The following is a 22,371-nucleotide window of genomic DNA, read 5'->3' on the forward strand; positions in this document are numbered from 1 at the left end:
TATCATAAATTCACATACCTATCAAAACTTAAAATACTTTCCAAATGCAAGTAAAATGATAATAAATCTATGAGCGTTGTTAAATGAGATTGGGATCGAAGTGCGTGCGCGGTAGCTTGGCCTGCGCCTCGCGAAGGCGGGTATCGCGTACTAGTGGCGGCGTCTGCGCGCGCCGCACCGCCGCCGTGCCCGCCAGTCGCAGGTGCGTGTACAGCGGGATCTAGGGGACATCCACTACTGTATGTTCTATGGACGCTGGCAAAATACTAAAACTTCGTCACGAGTCATTTCGGAACTCTTCTTCTAACTGGTTACTTTCAAGGCTTTAACTTTATTTTTCATCTTATTCAAAAACTAATTTGACTCCATAGTTTTTCAATAAATTTTCTAAATAAAAATTTAAAAAAATTTCCATTATTTAAATAAAAATCCATAGAAAGACTTGGCTTATTTCCCATACCCATAGAAAGACCTGGCTTATTTGGCCCGAGTCCTGACCGAAATTAAGTCAATATTAATCGTGATTTTTTTTGACTGGTAATGGTATGATCAATAATATTCTAAATAAGTTTTTACACAAAGTAATAAGCCAAACCGTGGGCAAGCTGTCGTCGAGTTCTGGCGGTGGGGGCGGAAGGGGGCGTGGCGGCGGCTCTAACGTGCGCGGCAGCGGCGGTGCGGGCAGCGGCACGCCGTACGTGTGCGTGCGCAACTCCAGCGCCGTCACATCGCCCACAGTATCCGGGGGCGGACGGCCCGGCACATACCGCGATACTTCTCCGCCTCGCCATACCTGCATCATATTTCGCTATGCAATTATAATATCGACGGATTTGGCCTACAGTACTCATCTTAATATTGTGAATAATCGTTTATTTAGATTTTAAATATATTTTATATCGATACGGACGCTTTCCACATCAGTCTGGCCCCGTGCTGAGTACCTGAAGGACTTGTGTTACAAATAGTATTAGAGTGTGTTTCTAATGAAATGTACTTGACTCTATCTACTCTTATTTTACATGTGTTGTGTGGTGACAAAATAAAAATGTTCTTATTCTTACTCGAAAAAGTACCTTTAAGGTTGTGAAGCTGGCGACTTTCTGAACGTCGGGCGGGAAGCGTGTCTGCTCGAGCGACCAGGGGATGTGGCCGCCGAGCGTCTGCAAGTACTCGCCCGATAACCGCCACACGCGCACGCTGCAGTCCGACGACGCACTAATACATGACCACTAACAGTTACTGTACTATAATATTTTTTCAAATTTTTATAATACCAATCTCAAATATGTTATCAGAAAAAAGGAAGTATAACAATTAATACAACTACTCGCTAACTCTTTTTTGTTCTGTTTGTTAAATGTTAATGTCGGAAAAACGAGGAAGAAACATTAGAAAATCTTAGAATACTTCACATCACATCCATACATAATTAGTTCCGATGACGATACGTAACGCTTTTGACGATAATTTAAACTTTATAGTTAAGAAGTTTTAGAACAACGTCTGCCGGACCCGCTAGTAATAATAATTATTATATAAACGTCATACTTACGTTAGAAGCAATTCCATTTCGTCGACAAAAGCGAGAGAAGTGACGCATCGTAGATGTGCTCTGTAGCTGTTGAGCAGCAGCGGTAGACGCTGGCCGCGCACGCTGCGCTTGGCCCGCCCCTCGATGCGGTCGCGCCACAGGAACGGAAACGTCAGGCGGAGCTTCGGCATGCTCACGTGAACCTTGAATGGATTATAACATTAATGTTTGCGGCTATCTGTGTGTTTAAGTTAATATTAAATATTACGTTCTTCTTACGTATTTTAAGAAATAGACTGCCTGATATTTTGATAAGCTATTTGCGGTAACCCAGAATGGCTTAAGTGTGTTTGTGGCTACTTTTGAGCACTGACACGACGCGCGACGGTCTACTACTCAATAGAGTGAATTATTTTAATTACAAGTAATAGATATCAGACTCGCCTTTTCGTGGCTCAAGTAGTTAGTGAGAAGCCAGACTTTGACGTAGCCGACGGTGGTGCCGGTGAAGAGATATCGGTTCTGTTGGTCTGTGGCGAGCGCGGCCACGTAGTCGCCGGCGGCGTGCGCGGCGCGGAACGTCCCGCGCAACCCGCCCGCCGCGTGCTCCGACCAGCACTGCACTTTACCGTTGTCCAGCGCCAACAAAAATGACGCTGCAACATAAAGATAATGCAGCACACTATAATGCAGCGATGCGACGCGACACGTCCCAACCAAATATTATTTTTATGAAATTGTATAAGCTACACTGCTCTATGTGAGGGAAACGTCAGTGATATTATATCATATATGAACATTAAGCGGTTCGCTGCAGCGTAGTTCCGCTTAGTGCAGTCTTACCTGTAATCTTTAAATATGTTTATTTTTCTCGCCAAATAAGTTCAAAAATCGGTCATAGGCATCATTGATGAAAACATGATTGAAATTGCTCTCTCGATCATTTTATTTACCTGTTACACCTATTATGTTTTCTACACATTAGACAAAAACAGCAACATAAGTTATGTGCTAGGTACGTGTTTACTCATTATTACAAATGCGAAAGTGTGTCTGTCTGTCTTCTCTTCACGTTAACCTGAATCAATTAAGACGAAATGTGGTTTGAGATAATTTGTGAAACGGGAAAGCAGATAAGACTGTTTCTTCTGCGGAAAAATGTACGGTTCCCGAGCGATAAACGTATGTCGGCGTAGCGCAGTTGCGGGCATGATCTAATATAGCCTGTCAAGAAAGTGAAGAAATTAAAAAGTGGCAACATCGTAGTGTCATCCTTTTCAAATCAATCTAAGAAAAAAGGAATGAGTCATCTCTTTTTTTAGATTGATTTGAAAAGGATGACACTACGATGTTGCCACTTTTTAATTTCTTCACTTTCTTGACAGGCTTGAATGTGTTGAGTAACAATAGTATATAAGTAAGTAATTAAGTAGTAACACACCGACGTGCATACTGGCGGGACGTGTGTTGAGCGCGAGCGCGGCGTGCGCGGCGAGGCGGCGCATGCCCGCGGCGCCCGCCGGCAGCGCGACGCCCGACGCGCGACGACCGAACGTCTTGCGCGAAGTTGACGACATACTCGACAGCGACTCACGATCGCTATCGCAAGAGTGTTAATAAGCAACACTAAAAGATTGTATCAAACTCAAGTGCTATTTTTTTTGGTTACTTCGTAATAATATTATACTACTTCATTCAAAAATGTAACTATTAGCATTTGATCACGTCTTGATCACAACATTGATGATAGTGGATAATAATAATTATTAATCTTGCTTAGCAAGGTTTTGACTTTTGCCATAATATTATGATATTATTATTGTAAGAACCAGATAGGTACCTAAGATGACGAGTAATCGAGGGTCGCTTAATCTGGACTAGTGGCGATTTCGGTGAACCCTGAGATCGTTTGCTGTGGATCATTTTAATGCGCAGTGAAGGTTCGGCGACTGAAAACTGCCTGCAAATAAAAAATATTATGTATACTTAACTATTAAATGTCCCATGTCTGTGTATTAATCAACAGCTAAGTAAGTCTTGACTCTTAACTAGCAGGGTAAAAATTGACTAAGCATGTAAAAGAACCGCGTGTTACATTTTAGAATCCGAGTCTAACGGTGAATAAACGTGTTTGGATTTCAAGCGAAAGGTCCGAAAAAAATTGTAGTTGTGGACGCCAGGGCAAGATGAGGTCGTTCAGTCCCATGACTCATCTAACAACCAAGTAGGATACTCGTATTTAGAATTTTAGATCTACCTGTAAGGCTGTCCCGTCTCTAGTTTCCAAAAGACGAGTTCCGAGTTGTATGAGGCGGTAGCGAGCGTGTAGGGCGGGCGCGCGGCGGCGGCGAGCACGTCGTCCGTGTGCCGCGTCTCCCACGCCTTGCCGCCCTCCCCCGCCGCGCCCCCCGGCCCCGCCCCCGGACCCGCCTCGAACTCCGTCACGTGACGGTTCCAACCCACCGCCAGGATCCTGACTCAAATGATTACTGTGACTTCCTTAACGAATCTGTAGTTGTTGTGACTTAAAAGTCACAACAACTACTACCTACCAAGCTTGTTTTCCTTATTTTTTTAGGAGTAAGTAACATACCTAACAAAGTTAGACATAACAAGAACGACGAACCTGCCTTCTACCCAAAAAACGTTAGCTACTTCGCACATGTGTTCGATAGCCATCTTTCTCAAACACTCGCCGGTATTGAAGTTCCACACCTATATCACGTTCCGGTTGTAAGAAATTAATACTTTATAATTTAAAAATTATTCAGAGTACTTAGGCATTTGTTTTTTATAAGCTAGTGTTATAAAATAAGCAACGTACTAGGTGGACGCATCGTACTAGGGAGCGGCAGATTTCATAAAGGGCCGCCTACATTAAAAAAATACAAATCACTGCTTCCGTACCTTAAGCGTGCCGTCCCTGGCGCCTGTCAGCAGCAGCTGGTGGGCGGGGTCGAAGCACGCCGCCGTCATCTCCACCGGTATCACCTCGCCCTGCACCACCCATGTGTGCGCGTCACGCACTATCGCGTTGCGCTTGCCTGTAAACGTAACACGATAATAACGTGAAATACAAAAAAATAACGTGATAACATTATCGCAGCTCTCGAAAAATTTCTGGTCAGATCTAAAACCCTTCAGTAATCTGAAGGGTTTTCTCTTAGTATTTCTACGCCACGAAGCGAGAATCGATTTCGCAAAAAAGAAAAACACTGCACTATAAGTACCACTTACGCAGATCTGAATAAAGTTAGCTGGTGTGCTAACTTTATTCAAAGTATGTATAAACTATAAACATAGAGAATGTGTAATGTGATATTTGAACACAGTGTTAACTTCAGTGGACTAATTTCTGTACAAGTAGCTACGAGTAACATTACTAACCCGTGAGTACGTCCCAATTAATGATGATGCTATCCATGCCAACGGTGATGACGAGGCGGAAGAGCGGATTGTAGAGGACGGCGGCGACGGGCTTGGCGTGCGTGCGGCCGTCCGTGCGGTCGGTGTGCTCGCGCCGCCCCACCGCCAGCCGCGCCAGTCTAGCTCCGCCCAGTAGCAGCTCGCGCGTGCAGCCGCGGTATAGAGCGGCCAGTGGCGCGTGAGACCCCACCCCCGCCGGCACGCCCACGTACGTCTGGTGCGGTCATAGAAATCTTTATAATGTGTTTACGGACTTGGTCACTGGCCGCCGGAAGCAATACTTTTAAATACTTGCCGTCTATTCGGCGACTTTATTTTGCTTAAATATTTTCATGTTGCTCAAAATCTTAAGTATGTTTTGAAAATGACCAACAAATATTAAGGCGTTGCTCACCTGAACACATAACTGCGAGTGCAAGTCCCAAACCTTGATGGCGCGGTCGCGGGACACAGAGTAGACGGTGGCAGGGTCAGACAGCACGAGCGCAACGACTGCCGAGCGGTGGCCGTGCAGCTCGGCGGTGGGGCGCGTCGGCACGAACGCGCTCCACACTCGCACCACGCGGTCCAGCCCGCCCGACACCACCACGTGCCGCTGTGTGTCCGCCGCGAAACATTGCACACCCTGCGCACCATAAACATCACCGTGATTACTCAAGTTCCTACTAGTCAAAAGGAAACGGAGAAAAAGAGACTAGTTAAAATATTAATAAAATATAATAAATAGTTATCAATTTAAGTAAGTTACAAAATTTTCTCTAGGATTTTAAAAAAGTAGGTATCTACAGACGCAGTTGAAGTAATTGTACGTTCGCACGATCAAAGTGCGCTGCTAAACGGTATAGCGAGTCGAGCGACAACACCGCAACATTGAACTACTTAAGTTAGTTAAGAGGAGTGCGCACCGCCGTTTTTCCATACAAACGTTGTCCCCTGTTTCCTCCCTGGATAATGCCGGTAGAGTTATGATTTTTTTCCTGAATATCTATGGCCACTATTAGCATGTCCCTATGTTTTCTTTTTTTTCATAATTTTATTATTAAAAAAGATAAGAACGTCCAAAAACCCAAAAAATGGCCAGATTTTCCTCTGTGTTCAAACGCCCAGAAAACAAAACTGGCTAGAATATACAAAAAAAATAAAACATAGGAACACAGTTCAAGCCTTGCTTTAATTCTTAATGAAAAAACTACTTAATTCGGTTAAGTTTTGGAGAAGGAATCAGCGGACAACGAATCGAAGATTTTCTGTTCTTTTATTAGAACTTTTGTCGTGTTGTCTCTATCGCGCTCTGCGGTGGGAGACTTGAGATTGGTGAGACAGCAATACATTTTCAATTTCTCTCGCCCCTGGTGTATCCTCTTAATGATAGCTGTAGAGTACAGGCTTTAGGAGTCGTATACATGCCTTTTCAACTCTAAACACACTGTTCACTTTGGCGGTGAGGTCTCGCAGCACCATGGCGTCGGGGCAGGCGGCGCAGGACAGTACGCAGCCGAGCGTGTCGTACCACCGCACCTGCCGCACCCACCCGCTGTGCACGCCCGTCAGCTCCACCAACCGCATCGGTATATTCGACACCTGATTATGTTGGGATACTAATGATCAACGAAATACGTAACTACGTGCCCATCGACATGGGCGTACCCAGGTAGGGGCAGGGGTAGGGTTGCCATCCGTCCGGATTTCCCCGGATTTGTCCTAGTGCGTCCGACCGGGTTTTTGAAAAGTGTGCGGTTGAAATCCAGACACTTTTGATGAGAGTTTAACTTTTAAATCATGCAGCAATAAACGAAAGATAAAAACTCGCTAAGCATACACACGGTTTCTTGCACGGACTTAAGTTAGTCAGATTTTTACAAGTTCTTGTTGGAAAAGCAAAAATTGGCAAGACGTTATCGTCAATACTGTTTAAGAGGTGTCCGGGGAAATAATCACATTTCGGCCAAATGTCCGGGAATTTTGTCGTGCCTGACCGGCGAAGGGAATTTGGGTGATGGCAACGCAACGCGTTACCTACTCTGCGCAAAATGAAGTGTTGAAAACAAAATATATGTTTAGTCAGATTAATAAAAGTCAATTTTCATGATTTTTTGTTTCAATATACAAGACCGATCATCTTCTCGAAACAGGTATGCCCCCCCCCCCACCTTTAATTAAAATCCTGGGTACGCCCTTGCCCATCGAGGTAATTGATTCCTAGACAGTTGACGGACCTACGTCAGTTGGTCGGCTTTAAATATCAATTCAATGATATTATGTTAATTCAATATTAGGTCCGTCATCTACCTATGAATCAATTTCTTCGACGGTACAAAATACGCATTTACCTATGTAAGATATCCATTTCTGTGTATGGTATCTCTGGTAAGACGCTATGCTTACATATTGGTAAGTACACGTCGTTGATTAAGATAATCGACTTTAACTACCAATTATGAACGTAGTATTCTTACTGGGGTTCTCCCCACGGTGACTATTATTTATCTTGTGACAGCAGCAGAAACAGCTGGCGAAAGTTTTATAAATTCCCCTGTTGCATTGCCGTTCCAAAATACAAAGTCCCGCAGCTGGGTTAATAATATAGTCATCTGTGAGAAGCATTCGCCCTTGCCTGACGGTTATCTTTGTTGTTACCTATATTTTACGTTACGATATTTTGACGTATTTACTCGTTTCTGCAAATCGCGATGTCTGATCTGCACGAGGCTGGCTCCGGGCGTGTTGCGGAAGGGACCGCGGTCCACGGGCGAGAACGTCAGTACACGGACGTGGCCGCCGGAGTCCCCGCACACCAGCACACACTCCTTGTTGGCGTCCTGCTGGAAGAAGTAGTCGAAGGAGCAGATCTGTAACAAAAATATAAAAAAATCGGCCAAGTGCGAGTCGGACTCGCGCACGAAGGGTTCCATACCTATAGAGCACTTGTGTTTTTTGCATGGGAGCCCCCCTTAATTTTTTTGTTTTATTTTAATATAAAAGTACCTAAATATAAAAGTAAAGGAATTTGTGAAAAATTCAAGTACCTACCTACGTCCTGTCTCCGTTCAAAAAAAGGCCAAAATCACGTTTGTTGTATGGGAGCCCCCTTAAATATTTATTTTATTTTGTTTTTAGTATTTCTTGTTATAGCGGCAACAGATATACATAATCTGTGAAAATTTCAACTCTCCAGCTATTACCGTTCTTGAGTTACAGCCTGGAAACAGACAGACGGACAGACAACGAAGTAATTGGATCCCATTTTTACGTTTCGGTACGGAACCCTAAAAAGTAAGCTACATAAGATGTTCACTTTTTTTTTCAGCTATGTAGGTATTTTCTTATCAACCCTCTGTTACAACTTACAATTGTAGTGATCAGTCATGCCAGTAACGGTCGTAAAGCTCTGGTTTCCTCTAAGAGCGGTGCCGTCGTGTGGCGGCCGTGATGCAGCGGTGAATGACGTCACTAGAACGTTGTCTATACTCTATGTGGGCGGTATGGCGCGGTTTTCGTACAGAACGGTAATTGACAACCAGGGCCCCCGTAAGGGCTACTGGCGCTTATGTGCAAAAAAGGATTTTGGCGCCCCTTTAGGCAAATTTTTTGGGTCCTTGGTTTTGGCGCCCCTAAAGATGGCGATTTGGCGCCCCTAGAGGGTGGCGATCGTGTGCATTGCACACATTGCACATATGGTAGCGGGTGCCCTGTTGACAACGGTGTCAATTACCCTTCTGTAGGAAACCGCGCCATATTGCTTATAAAGGTGGCCATACACGGGATAATAATCGTAACGATTTATCTCCTCGATGTTAAAATCGAACGACAAATTGTACGTGTGTAGCAATATCGCAAACGATTTTACGTTCAAAAGATCGATTGGACGATTTTCTTGACAATCGATCGAAACGACAAATTGTCCCGTGTATAACCTTTATATTATGGACAACGTTCTAGTGACGTCATTCACTAGCTATCTAACCATTGAGGTACTATTTATAGGAGAGAACCTTATATCGGTGTTTATGCGTCAAAAGCGTGTAATGTTATGTCCTACCTACTAGGACATAACAATGGAGTCGGTCGGCATATCTATTAAACTAATATTATAAAGCGGAAGAGTTTGTTAGTTTGTTTGTTTGAACGCGTTAATCTCAGGAATTACTGGTCCGATTTGAAAAATTCTTTCAGTGTTAGATAGTCCATTTATCGAGGAAGGCTATAGGCTATATTTTATCACGCTAAGATTAATAGGAGCGAAGAAATAGAGGAAAGTGTGGTAAAAACGGGGTGAAATTATTTGAACGCGCTAATCTCAGAAACTACTGGTCCGATTTGAAAAATTCTTTCAGTGTTAGATAGCCCATTTATTGAGAAAGTATAAGTTATACTTTATTACGCTACGACTAATAATGTGAATGACTATACTTTGAGTCCCGAACAAGAACATAGGATACATTTGTCCCGGAAAAATGTACGGTTACTGCACAATATACTTTTATGATTTGCGTGTAAACTATTCAATCTATTTTGATGGAATTTGGTATGGAGATACTTTGAGTCTCGGGAAAGGACAAGGAATACTTACTAATTTTGTCCCGGAAAATGTACGGTTCCCGCACAATAAACTTTCATAATTATCGCCTAAACCAGGGCTTCCCAAACTTATTTGTACTGCTAACAGTTAGTTTCATGTAATAAAAGTGGTGAACATTTTTAAATACTAGATATTATTGAGTTTTGTGGTTCCACTAATTGATAAACCATAAAAATGAGAAAGCGCCAAAGAATGTCTCAAACACGTGGATTTAACATTAAATACAATGATGAAAAACTCAAAGAATGTATTTTACTAATGTATGTAGAATATCATTGATTAAATACGTAAGTTTTGAACAACGTATTTGGGCTTTTCAATCGGTATTTTTGTAAGCTAAAAAAGATAATTTATAAGTTTAATAATACCTTATTCGTGCTATATAAGCCATTACTGCTAAAAATGTCACATCATTTAATAATTTGGCTACAAAAATTGCATAGCTTTTAACGTGTGTCTACGGATTCTCTTTACTTGAACTACAGTTTTTCGATATCATGAACTAAATGACATTCTTTTCTGGATTACACTGTGCTTCGAAATGATCGACAAATAGAAATATTCAAGAAAATAAACGCACACTACTTGTATGAAAATAAGCACAATATGGCCACGCGATGACGGGCTAAGATTACATCTATACTTACTATAGTACTTTATCTATGTGTCGAACATTGCAGCCGCTGCATGACAGCGCCGCTTTTTTAGGAAACTAGAGCTTAACACGTTAAACGCCAGCGCCATATTAATTATTACTACATATTATGCCCAAAAACCACTGTCACTCAGTCCGTGTCCCCCATGGCCTGCGCAAGCAGAAACTAAGATTTTCGTTACAAGAGGCCGCGCGGGTCGCGGTGTTCGACGCGGTATCGGACACCCCCGCGCCTTTACAAAACCTCCTTTAACTTCTTTTGTTCTCTTATTATACAAAATGAAATAAATATTTAAGGGTTGTATGGGAATTGGTAGCCCCCCCATACAACAAACGTGATTTTTGTGTGGTGAACACTGTATATGGAGACTGGGGTATAAATAAGTTCTCCCACAAAATATATCCTCTAAAATTCTATGTCCTGCCCCTAGCCAAAAACCAAGTAAAACCCATTAGCCAGAAGGCTTTGAATTCGATACTACATCGCGGTCATATTATGGTGTCCCCCACGGCCTGAACGGAACATTCTAGTGTCGCTCAACTGGTGCCCCCCATGGCCTAAACGGAAAGTCGTAGAATTTCGGTCGGCGTTTAACATACTGTGGGAATATACGTGGCCACCACAAAGGAAGATCTTCCGACCGAGCGAGGTGTTATGCTCGGTCAGGCCGAAGCCCACGTGATACGTCATCACAGCTGTCGTATATATACTGACGCGCTCAGAAAACTTCGATAGCGCGATGCAGAAATGTTAGGCGAATTGTGGGTACCGCCACATCACTCCCCCCCGAAGACCGGAGGTCGAATCTTGAAGTCTTGTCGCTTGAGTCGCCAATGCCAGTGAGTTCCAGTGAGTCGGAACTGTAAGCTGCTGCACGGGATCCAGTGAGTCGGATAGCTGCCGTGCGGGGCCGATGCTACGTGCTGACCAGGAGAGATGTGCTCTGCTTGCTGACCGGTCGGTGTAGCAGTGTTACCACCTCTCAAAAATATTTATCCCTAAATTGGTGTCAAAAACCCCTAAAATCGCCTTAATTTTTCTGTTTTCCCCCTAAAATATGTATATATAAATAAATTTTTAATAGTTTAGAAATAATATACTGAAATATGTTTTAAAATATTTTTATTATAATAATTGATTTAATATGTTAAATATTTCATCTTCATCTGAAGATTCAGATGTTTTGAAGTCGTATTATTATTGAATAAATTCAAAATTTTATTTGTTGGATTAAATGTTGCACAAGTGATATCATTACGATTTAATGTAAAGCGGACCATCAGTATTGCCGCCAGTCACCACAGAGTGGTCATAGAATTACGTAATAGATGTCGCTAGAAGTCGCTAGGTCAAGAAATAATTAATATTAATATCAACAATTTAAAAATATTAAAAAGTAAAAAAATCCCTGTAAATACCCCTAAAAATTTCAGACCCCTAAAAATCCCATCTCACTTATTTAACCCCTAAATCTGGGGGGAAAACCCCTAAGTTGGGAACACTGCGGTGTAGTGAGAAAGCCCGATGATGCCGATGCGGAGTCGCCCAGGCCGCGGTACATTGCGGCTAGTGGACGATGTACCCGATGAGGCGATGCTGGCTGGCGCGGTGCGGAGGGGCGGGGAGTGATGATGATGAAGGAGGCATGTTCTGTCGAGGGTCACCAATGTGGGAATATGCGTGGCCACCACAAAGGAAGATCTTCCGACCGAGCGAGGTGTTATGCTCGGTCAGGCCGAAGCCCACGTGATACATCTCAGCTGTCGTATATATACTGACGCGCTCAGAAAACTTCGATAGCGCGATGCAGAAATGTTAGGCGAATTGTGGGTACCGCCACAATACGTTAAACGCCGACCGAAATTATACGAATTGTTGGAAAAAGAAATCATATTGTACAATCTGATGAGATGTCAGCATCTCAGAAACAGAGAAATGTCTAATACAAAAAAAGAGACGTGCTCTTACCATGTGCTCCCAGCTGGTGATAACGAGTCTCAACGTAAAGGTTTTGGCGGTGCAGTCGTAGAACCGCAGATCCCTTTCCGTGGAGCTGGTGACGATGATATTCACGTCGGGCATACACGTCATGTCGGTGACCCATGTTGCACACACCTTTAGACTAGCTGCATAAGAAAAATATGGCACAATTGATACATTGCTGGTTCTTCTAGCTGGGCTATAATTCCTGAAGCGATCGTATAGACATGTAGATTGTAGATAAGAGGTCATTATAGCCTACAATTATACGTTTAAATGGTAGTAAATTATAAAATTAGATACGACAGATTGTACGTACGGCTAACAGAAAACGTTGACCGTAACAACGTTAAATCCAGCGACCACCAGTTGAGCATACCATCGCGGCTCATCGTAATGTATTTCCCTTGCATGCGATCCACACTGCGATCCTGAAATGCTATTGTCATTCAACAAGCCTGCTTAGAGGCTTCAGCGATAGCCGATAGGTACCTAGAGTAATTTATGTATCCTACTAATATTGACGAAAGTTTGTATGTAGGTATGGATGTTTGTAATTCTTTCACACAAAAACGAATAGGTACTGAATGAATTTTAATGAAACTTTACAATAATATAGCTTATACATCAGAATAACACATAGGCTACTATTTTAAACGTTTTTCAAAAGGAGGTGTTATGTTCGTTTTTTATGTTCAACGATTACTCCGCCGTTTGTGACCTGATTTTAAAAAAAATCAAAAATACTTCCAAAAGTGGTGATCTGATGCTAGGATCCATGAGTAATCGAGGGAACTCCTCAAAATTTATATGGAAACATGTGGTGACTTCGGTTTCGTGAAAAGTAGTCTAAGCATATTATGCTACCAATAGGCAATAAGTAAGATTTTGCACCAAGGTATACCATAACTGGGTTGGGAAGGTGCTGAGAGAACTCCTGATTCCTTATACATACAAGTTTGCGAGTTTCGGCATTGTTTTTAGAACAGAAAGCATATGCTACCATAGAGTAATAAATATACCTGGTCTCTGATGCTACTATGCAAATTACATTCATCATCTTCATCACTACCATATTATTATACCTTATAATTTATATGCATCCCATGATTATGAGCCTATTATGAGTTATGACTACTGGTACTTTCATAGTCATTTAGATCAAGATTTTGTCAAGCGATTTAAAAAATATTTTTTAACACGCTAATCTCAGGAACTATTGGTCGGATTAAAAATAATATTTCAGTGTTAGATAGCTCATTTATCAAAAAAGGCTATAGGCTATTTTATCACGCTAAAACTAATAGGACCGAACAGAGGAAATGTGGTTAAAACGGAAAATTATTAGAAAGGGTTTATCACACGAACTACTTAAGCAATTTTTGTATGTTATTTGGCACATATATAGAGTAGATACGTGAAGAGACATAGGTAAGCTATTTTGTTGCGAAAAAATGAACGATTTCCGTAAAATTCTTAATTTACGCGGGCGAAGCCGCGCGGGACATCTAAACTTAACATAAAGTACTAGCCTGAGCTACATCGGGACAGAAACATATTCTTGTGATTGAATGTCTGTGATGAGACCGTATGACCGTAGGCGATTCCGTTATCGGTAGCTGAAGTGATGCTCGTTGATTTTCTGGATCATTTGCAAAAAATCCTAGCATCAAATGAGACACGAATTCACTCCAATCGATTACACCACACCGGTTTGAATTTATCTGAAATGTAAGCATGTTGCTAAAAAAATGTTATTAATGGTAAAAGGGTATCTGCAGAATATTTCATCAGCGCAAGGCAGCATAATTCACCTGGCGGCTGGCCTGGGCCATGGGCCACCAGTCACCACTCACCACCTGTACCTAAATTAACAGTTATAGGTGTTGGCGAAATCTCTCTTTTTCTCTCTCCCTCTACGAAGCCATTAAGAAAATATTTCAAATGTCCTTAACATTTATAATATGTATTAGGCATTAGTAAAATGGGACAAAAACTATTTTCGAAGATCCTACCTTCATGAACAGTATGTTGAATTCTTCGTCGTCGTATTCTATGTTTAAAAGCGTCTGCAACAGCTCTCGGAATTGCTTTGGCGTTAGCTTGTTGCCAAACGTGGTGAACGCTTTCTTTAGTTTTATAATATCGGTTACATTACATCGCTCATGTAACGGAGCATTTTTCCAACGTTGAATTGGTGGAGATAACGTAGTACTTCGTTCGGATTTAGCCGAAAGTGAAATTTCTAACAGCGTGTCCTCACGATCCATCATTATTTCATTTAAATCCATTGAGATACTATAATACTTTATCTATATTTAAATCATTAACGGCCGTTCCCAATATTCAATCGATAAAACGTAGGCCGTGTTCGTCGGCGTAATTTTTAGCGCATTCGCTGCAAAACCTAGATAATGCGCATGTCCAAATCATGTCATGCCATGGCAACGACAACTGTTTACGACTTGACATTTAACCCAATTGCAATTTGTTGGTGGCGTTGCAATGAACAAACCAGTGGGAGAGCCATGCTTCGGCACGAATGGGCCGGCTCGACCGGAGAAATACCACGTTCTCACAGAAAACCGGCGTGAAACAGCGCTTGCGCTGTGTTTCACCGAGTGAGTGAGTTTACCGGAGGCCCAATCCCCTACCCTATTCCCTTCCCTCCCCATCTCTACCCTCCCCTGTTACCCCATTCCCTCTTAAAAGGCCGGCAACGCACCTGCATCTCTTCTGATGCTACGAGTGTCCATGGGTGACGGAAGTTGCTTTCCATCAGGTGACCCGTTTGCTCGTTTGCCCTCTTATTTAAAAAAAAAATAATCAAACACTATCATAGTGTTAAATAAATTATTTGTGCGGCTGTTAGACAATTTAGGCTTATGAATTTATGTTTAGCTTTTATTATTTTAATCATGTATAAACAATTAAAACGTTGTTTACGACTTGACCAGCAACTTGTTATGGCGTTGCCATGACATCTTTTGGACATGCGCAATAAAAGGTTTGTCCAAAAATACGCCGACGAACACGGCCATAGACTTAATATATACTGTCGAACACGGCCGTAGTAGTGATTATATTCTCTGCCTCACTGATTGGTTCACACTCGGTGTTGCCGGCCGGAAACACCGAGTGTGAACCAATCAGTGAGGCCCATTCACTGCAGGATTGCCGTGTAGTCCTGCCGTGAATGGGCCCTTTTACAACACGATGACAACAGTGTGGCTGGCAACCCGTTTTTGCGCGTTTTTGCTGTTGACAACCGCCGTTGACCACCGTGTACCTCATACTTTATGTCAATGGGCAAGCCAATGGGTATTCCGTATTAGGGCGTTTGTGCACTGCATGGAATTTTACCGTCTGGCGTTCATAACTTTCGAGATCGAGATGCCGCGCCGCGCCGGATGGTAAAATTCCGTGTAGTGCACACACGCTCTTACTTTGGTCATTATTGACTGGAGTGTAGTGTGGAGTCTACCCTCCATAGGGCGTTTTCACACTGCGACGATAACGACACGACACGATAGACGATACCATAGAATATATACCTAAGGGCCACCACGCCGACTGGCTCAATTCCAGTAAAACTGATCATGCGGGGAGATCTGTCTGTGACTTTGCCCTTACGAACGACTTAACATAGCTGCGCCTACGTGAACCCCAGATGTCGTAGAGGTCAGAATACTTCCCTGTTGGACCTTCTGCTGACTTTAAATCCTGATCGGATCATTGCCTTATTAGGAGTTCTGTGCCACTTACGACGGTATTGCGACAGCATGCTGTCAAATACTGTCATGTGTGGCACTACAACTTAGCAGACTATAATGGGATGCGGTTGTTTTTTGCATCCTAATTCCTATCCTTGAGAGTTGGGGGCACTTGTGCTTCTCGCCGGATTATCTCGACAGCACGACAAGGGCCGACTGGTGGCAGATTTCGTCCCTGGTTTGGTTCATCCTCCAAAAAAGCTTCTCGCTGGTAGCAGGAGTCTGGCCTCTGGCCAAAGCTATTGAAGGGAATTTCTGCAAGCCAACCCTACCATCCCTACTCGTAGGAAAAGGATCGTTTGCCCACGACGCAAAAGACAAAGACGACCCTAGATGACAGAAATCGCTGACCATACCGCGATGCACAAGCATCATGTTGGATGTAGCCCTTCATTCCCATGATATCCAAAAGTCGAGTGGGCCTGACGGAATCTTGAAAAAGTATGTTCCAGAGTTGGCCCCGCTCTTAACGCATCTTTTTCGGCTTTCCCTTTCTTCTGGTATTGTTCCGGCTTCTTGGAAGACAGCCTTGGTGCACCCGATCCCCAAAAAAGGTAACCGCAAATCTTTCCAACTACAGACCAATCGCTATAACCTCCGTCTTCTCGAAGATAATAGAATCCATAGTGTATTTCAATTATTGAGTTTCCTAAAAGAAATACACCGCCTAAGTAAAGAAAAAATAGTCAGTAAACACCACATAAGTAAGTGAAGATATTCTATTATCAATTATTTCTATATTAATACGCGTAAATCAATAAACATTACTTTATTCTACAGATTACCTCTTAATCTTCTATTAAAACTTCGTGCATAGTCCTTTCAGCGATAAAATTCATATAAAAATTGAATAAACACGGAGCGCGAATTATTTTAGCGCGAAATGTATGACAGATTAACGACTTGTGCGGTGTTGTGAGGCTAACCGACTTGAGCGCTGTTACTATTTTTTAAATTACGGCATCTAATTGGCTGAAATCTATATCATGTGTCCAATGGTTCGACGCGCAATGCGCAGCTCTATCGAATGGCATTAAAATGTAAAAACCGCCAATTTTCGACTTGAGCGGTGTTGTTAGCTAAGGGACGATATGACATTCTCTTTGGAAGGATAAGGGAATTTTTCCGAGCTCCGCGCGCTAACTTGTTTTCGCATATTCTATATTTAATTTCATTAGTTTAATATTTACAATTTTGTTTTATTGTCATAATTTAGTGTTTTAATGTGTTGTTTCAATATATTTTAATTAACTTTTATGCGAGTGTTTCCTATGATAAAAAGTCCCGCCACCCGTGTACAGACACCAGCACTAAATTTTCATTTACAATAACCTTCATTTATAGCTTTGCCGAGCTTTCTTGGCCGCCATTTGCGGTAGCACAGAATATATATTAGTAGTACCAAGCGGTAGTCAAATTACAATATTTTTTTTTCAATATAATCATTAAATACCGAATAGTTCTTTAAAAATCTATTATAAAAAATCATTATAAGTGTCTGGGTGTCCAATTTTTTACATATTTAGTACTTTCATAATTTAATTGGATGTAGTACGGAATTTGACCTTACATACATCCTTAAGTCCCGGGTTTTTTTCCCAAAAAAAATATGGTTTCCACGCGATAAACAAGAATACGTGAAACAAATAAAAAAAACTTATTGATCATGATAGCTGTTTGAGTTTTTATCTGGGTAGTGCACCTGCCGAGACGAGCCATGCGGAATAGAGCAACAATCTCGAGCTGTCAAACGAAACCGAATTTGGTCTCATTTGTGTGTAAAAATATGTGTACGTACATACTTATTCAAGCATGATTGAACATAAATTCTATGAGATTAATTGTCAACGTGCCGATACGTGCCAACTGGACGTCAAAAAAAGAGTTCTGCTGTCATGTATCACACGTCTCTTTTTACCAAGCAGTGTTACTGATAGTGATATCTCGCTTGCTCTTGCACAACTTGAAATTATATATGTGCGGTGGCCCTTATCTGTACTGTGATATCGTCTACCGTGTCGTGTCGTTATCGTCGCAGTGTGAAAACGCCCATAGTCATTGTGCAATAAAAAGGCCCATTCACGGCAGGACTGCACGGCAGCCTGCAGTGAATGGGCCTCACTGATTGGTTCACACTCGTTGTTTCCGGCCGGCAACACCGAGTGTGAACAAATCAGTGAGGCCCATTCACTGCAGGACTGCCGTGAATAAGCAACGGCATAATTAATACTTCTTCTTCTTTTAAAATATGGCTCCTTGGTGAATCGCCAATGTCAGAGTGCGTTGACGAATAAATACTTTTGACACAATCCTATTTGACAGTTGATTGTCAATTGACAGCTGTCAAGTTTAGAGCAAGTAACCTCAAATTCTTGTTCATTTTCTACATTGATTTCATAAATATTTTGAAAAAAAGGTATTATCTGCCTAAATTCTGAGCTGACATTATTCCAAAATGTTTATTACTGTAAAATTATTAGCAAATAAACACCCTTCTTTTATTGCGCGGACAGTTTTTGTCAAAAATAATAACGTAGATGATGCATGCAGACTTATAAATAGAATCATGGGCAAGGAAGGTTTGTTGGAGCAATTCAGATTAACCAGATATTATGAGAAACCATTCCAGGTATGTGTAATGTAGTAGACATGATATACGTTCATATTTAAAAAAATTAAAATACTAATTGTAAGTATATATACAATATAATATGTGAACTATGTACTTGTATAGATACTATAATATAGCGTCCATAGATATTATTAAGTATTATATTATTATATTATGGATGGATTTACTTCAACCAACTGACTATTCACAAAGCTTTACTATTAATAATAATATTTTGTTACTTTTTAGACCAGACGAAGAATTAATCACGAAAAGTGCAAGGCTTTATACAATGAAGATATGGAAAGAAAAATACAGTTTGTATTGAGAAAAAATAGGCATGAACCATTTCCTGGATGTCACTAAAAGTGAACATTATTATTATTGGGTTAAAGTAATGCTTAGTTTAGTGGTTGTTAATATGTGAAATAAAATGTAATAGTATGCAATAATTACACTTTATTATTAACAAAATAATTAGAGATAGAGTAAATCTTTTCCAAAAGTTTTATATTATACACATATATTGTCAGACACTGGCTTGCAAGCTAACTTATAAATTATAATAAAAATACTGCAGCAATAAGACAAGGACTAGAACAGCTTGGCACAGAATATAGCCCAATGGGCTTGCGTGGGGTCATATGTAGGTAATACATGATTCTCGTCTTTTCACATAAAAATGATATCTGTAGCATCTGCGACATGTTTTGATACCACAGCGATAGCTCAGACCTCCTTGAGGTTTTCCTTTGCAGTACTTTAGTCCACATGGATACCAATTAACACACACCTAAAAAGTAAAATTAAACTTTATAGGTTGTATTGTCAAAATTGTAGTATTCGCTAATTTTACTTTTTACTATTACTAACCTCAAGGTGACAAATGCATGCTTTTGTAGCATTTGTTTCTGCTACACAAACTCCAACCTCAGGAAATCCATCTGATGTTTCAGACAGAGCATTGGCAGGAAATGGTGTAACTTCTGCTGTGTATGATTGTTCAACACCTAAAAAGATTTATTTCAAACTTAAAACAAGTTTATCATTAAGTGATGTACCAGGTAGTGCCCCTACCTGGCCCTGGCCCCTCCTAGAAGATATATAAATGACAATTTTCCTGGCAAGTGGGAATTAAAACATGTTTGATGTTACCTACTCTGCGCAAAATGAAGTGTTGGAAACAAAATATCTTTTCAGTCAGATTAATAAAAGTCAATTTTCATGATGTTTTGTTTCAATATACCAGACCGACCATCTTCTCAAAACAGGTATGCAACACCCAAAATAAATAAAGAAAATAATAAAATAAACAAAATAGCAGTAATCAGGTTACCATGAAAAAAAATTACCAGGCCGAGGTGCCCATCTACTCAAGTCCGAAGTACGCAAATAAACTTTATCCCCTGCTGGTGCACAATGTCGAGCAGCTGCAGGTGACAGCAAGCGAGTTGCGCGGCCAGCCCATGCTGTTGCTGTTGTCTGTCGCCAACCTTTGTCTTCCTCTGCAACTCTTACAGTTCCAGGATTTTTCTAAGAATAAATTATAAAAATATGTTTCTCACATGTCCATTCATAACAATGAAATCCCACAGGAAGTATTGATCTTCTAAAAATAAAAAAATGCCTTTGCCCTACCATGTGGTTTACTTTTAGATAAGAGCCAAAATTGGTCTAGTGGTTGCAAAGCCTTTATATTGCATATGTCGTAGGATGATTTGATAAATCGAAATCGCGAAAATTCTAGGGACTTCGCGAAAACACGGATAATTAAACAATGGTGATTACATTTTTCAACCTTACTGACAAAAGGCAGTGTTTTCGCGAAAACGCGAGTCGCCTTAGTAAGATTGCGAAACGAATCGTTAGTTATTATCGACAAAAATCACTGATTGGTTGGTTTAAGCGTCCCACAACAACATCTCTGATTGGTTGAAGACTTGACGTTTTAAATATCAATTCATAAAAAGTAAAGTTCCTATGAAGAGGCATTGTCATTTCTTACCCTTTTAATTCTATGGTGCAATATCTCAAAGATACATAGGAACCAATCAGAATAAAAGTTGGCCAGTAAGCAAAAATCATGCCAATCAGCGTTAAGAATGTTACTAAGGCAACTCGCGTTTTCCCAAAAACCTTACTTTTTTTACTAAAATTAAAAATATAAACAGCATTATCTAATTATACGTGTTTTCGTGAAATCCCTAGAATTTTCGCGATAATTCGATTTATCAAATAATCCTACGACACATAGAAACTGAACCTGTCCTCTTCATGGATTATTAGAATCCATGAAAATTCAGAAAGTACTAAGCTGAAATCATAAAAATCGCAATCCCTCAATCATGGATTCCTAGAAAACTATTGTTTTCGCAGTCGAATTCAACCTCTTGGGAGTTGAAGCATTAATATTAAGTCATATCAGCATCCTAATGTGTGCGCCACTGCGCCCTGGTGCGTCATGGAAAGGCAAGAGGCTAACCTAACTATGATCATTAAAGCTGTTTTTTATCTTTTTCTAATAGCTATGTAGAGTACAGGGCGCCGTGACAAAATATTGTGACGTGTTAGTGCACCACAGGCTGAAAAAGATTGGAAACCCCTGTCCTATGTGATAATATTAAACTTTATCTTTTATACCTGTCTTAATTTGGCCATAGCATCAGGGGCTATAAAATCAGCTTGTGCAGCATGAGTCAAGAAACATAGAGTTTGGTAACCCGTTTGTCCAAGCTCTTCTTCACCAGGAATTATGACTTTCATCGCTTCAACTTCCTGTAAGTATACTAAATTATTGTTATCGCAATGACAAGAGCTTAGGAAAATAATACTTGAAGAAAGTTACTATTTACATTTGTGAAATCGACGAGTTGCGATACAAATACGCCATCTGAGCGTAAAAATTCTAGAGTCACTGTGTCTTCTGATACATTTGCCACTATTGCCTCTTGCATTACATCACCACCCTTAAAATATAAAGTACGGGTATTAAACAATTTTAACATTTAAAGATCAGGACAAACCTCTGAATCTATGAGTTACCTGATTCTTAACATTTATCAAAAGCTGTAAATTGGTTTGTTGGAAAAACATGTACAAAATAATAACTTTCACTGTAATTTTTTCCATTTTCCTATGCCAGATTGTTCTTTAAATTTTTACAAATTATATTCGTACCATTCTTATCAAAATATTATTATAATCTTATTTATTGACTAAAGCGAAAACTGAAAGTCCAATTTTCCAAACCAAACCACCAAACATTCTGCAAAGATTTCTGATGGCGGCTCTCGACATAGGCGAACGCGTTGGCCAACGCGTCTGCAGACGCGTTGGCCCAATGTGTAGAACGGGCGTTCGCGCGTTGGCCAACGTCTAAATACCTACGGCCAACGCGCGAACGCCCGTTCTACACATTGGGCCAACGCGTCTGCAGACGCGTTGGCCAACGCGTTCGCCTATGTCGAGAGCCGCCATGACAGCTTGCTGACAGCTGCGAATTGAGCCAACAGCTGACAGCAGGCGTGTTTCTAAACTAGTACAGCCTAAACATATCATTTACCAGTCTAATTTTATGTGATTTGATTTGCTACCGAGACGTCAGAGATCAAATCGCATGTCTGGTGCGAATATTAGGAACACACTATTATAAAATGACATAGATGTTACAATTTACGCATTATATTAGGTCAGGAAAATAAATAAAAACTTTTGAAGAAGTGTTTTAAATTAAAATAAATTAAAAATCTTAATTAGTAAATGTAAGTAAATTTATATAAAATTATGTTTTATTTTTTAAACATTAATTTTAT

The 22,371-nt window shown here is 40.8% G+C and overlaps 3 protein-coding genes across 4 annotated transcripts; 1 reads left to right on the plus strand and 2 right to left on the minus strand.

The window, feature by feature from the left end:
* Window positions 1-2: 2 nt before the first annotated feature.
* Window positions 3-14,461, minus strand: LOC121739359 (WD repeat-containing protein on Y chromosome). Of its 2 annotated transcripts, none has more exons than XM_042131799.1 (18): window positions 14,191-14,461; window positions 13,708-13,899; window positions 12,495-12,606; window positions 12,164-12,321; window positions 7,633-7,809; window positions 6,368-6,541; window positions 5,355-5,585; window positions 4,922-5,174; window positions 4,442-4,578; window positions 4,161-4,249; window positions 3,792-4,007; window positions 3,375-3,494; window positions 2,976-3,133; window positions 1,979-2,190; window positions 1,556-1,737; window positions 1,077-1,218; window positions 596-793; window positions 3-220 (listed from the first exon to the last, which is right to left on the minus strand). In XM_042131799.1, the coding sequence occupies exons 1-18, from the start codon at window positions 14,446-14,448 to the stop codon at window positions 80-82; spliced, it is 3,150 nt and encodes a 1,049-aa protein (XP_041987733.1). In that variant the 5' UTR covers window positions 14,449-14,461; the 3' UTR covers window positions 3-79. The 2 variants fall into 2 exon arrangements, with proteins under 2 accessions (XP_041987733.1, XP_041987723.1); XM_042131789.1 differs by having other exon boundaries at window positions 1,065-1,218.
* A 3,833-nt stretch (window positions 14,462-18,294) lies between these two features.
* LOC121739762 (28S ribosomal protein S21, mitochondrial) lies at window positions 18,295-19,011 on the plus strand. The gene is made up of 2 exons (XM_042132316.1): window positions 18,295-18,577; window positions 18,809-19,011. Exons 1-2 carry the CDS (start codon window positions 18,404-18,406, stop codon window positions 18,923-18,925), a joined length of 291 nt encoding a protein of 96 aa, XP_041988250.1. The 5' UTR covers window positions 18,295-18,403; the 3' UTR covers window positions 18,926-19,011.
* On the minus strand, window positions 19,002-21,812 carry LOC121739761 (out at first protein). Its single transcript, XM_042132315.1, has 6 exons — window positions 21,602-21,812; window positions 21,412-21,525; window positions 21,200-21,334; window positions 19,912-20,092; window positions 19,433-19,569; window positions 19,002-19,352 (listed from the first exon to the last, which is right to left on the minus strand). Exons 1-6 carry the CDS (start codon window positions 21,686-21,688, stop codon window positions 19,200-19,202), a joined length of 807 nt encoding a protein of 268 aa, XP_041988249.1. The 5' UTR covers window positions 21,689-21,812; the 3' UTR covers window positions 19,002-19,199.
* Between the last annotated feature and the right edge of the window lie 559 nt (window positions 21,813-22,371).

Source organism: Aricia agestis, chromosome 2 (genome assembly GCF_905147365.1).
Source record: "Aricia agestis chromosome 2, ilAriAges1.1, whole genome shotgun sequence".
Taxonomy (NCBI): domain Eukaryota; kingdom Metazoa; phylum Arthropoda; class Insecta; order Lepidoptera; family Lycaenidae; genus Aricia; species Aricia agestis.

Coding starts and splice junctions, on each gene's coding strand:
- LOC121739359 (XM_042131789.1), bottom strand. CDS start 14,448: ATGATGGATCGTGAGGACACGCTGTTAGAAATTTCACTTTCGGCTAAA. Junction 13,900..14,190: donor TCAACATACTGTTCATGAAG/GTAGGATCTTCG, acceptor CTTACATTTCAG/ATAAATTCAAACCGGTGTGG. Junction 4,579..4,921: donor TAATTGGGACGTACTCACGG/GTTAGTAATGTT, acceptor TTACGTTTACAG/GCAAGCGCAACGCGATAGTG.
- LOC121739762 (XM_042132316.1), top strand. CDS start 18,404: ATGTTTATTACTGTAAAATTATTAGCAAATAAACACCCTTCTTTTATT. Junction 18,578..18,808: donor ATTATGAGAAACCATTCCAG/GTATGTGTAATG, acceptor GTTACTTTTTAG/ACCAGACGAAGAATTAATCA.
- LOC121739761 (XM_042132315.1), bottom strand. CDS start 21,688: ATGGAAAAAATTACAGTGAAAGTTATTATTTTGTACATGTTTTTCCAA. Junction 20,093..21,199: donor CTATGGCCAAATTAAGACAG/GTATAAAAGATA, acceptor ATTTATTCTTAG/AAAAATCCTGGAACTGTAAG. Junction 19,570..19,911: donor TAGATGGGCACCTCGGCCTG/GTAATTTTTTTT, acceptor AAATCTTTTTAG/GTGTTGAACAATCATACACA.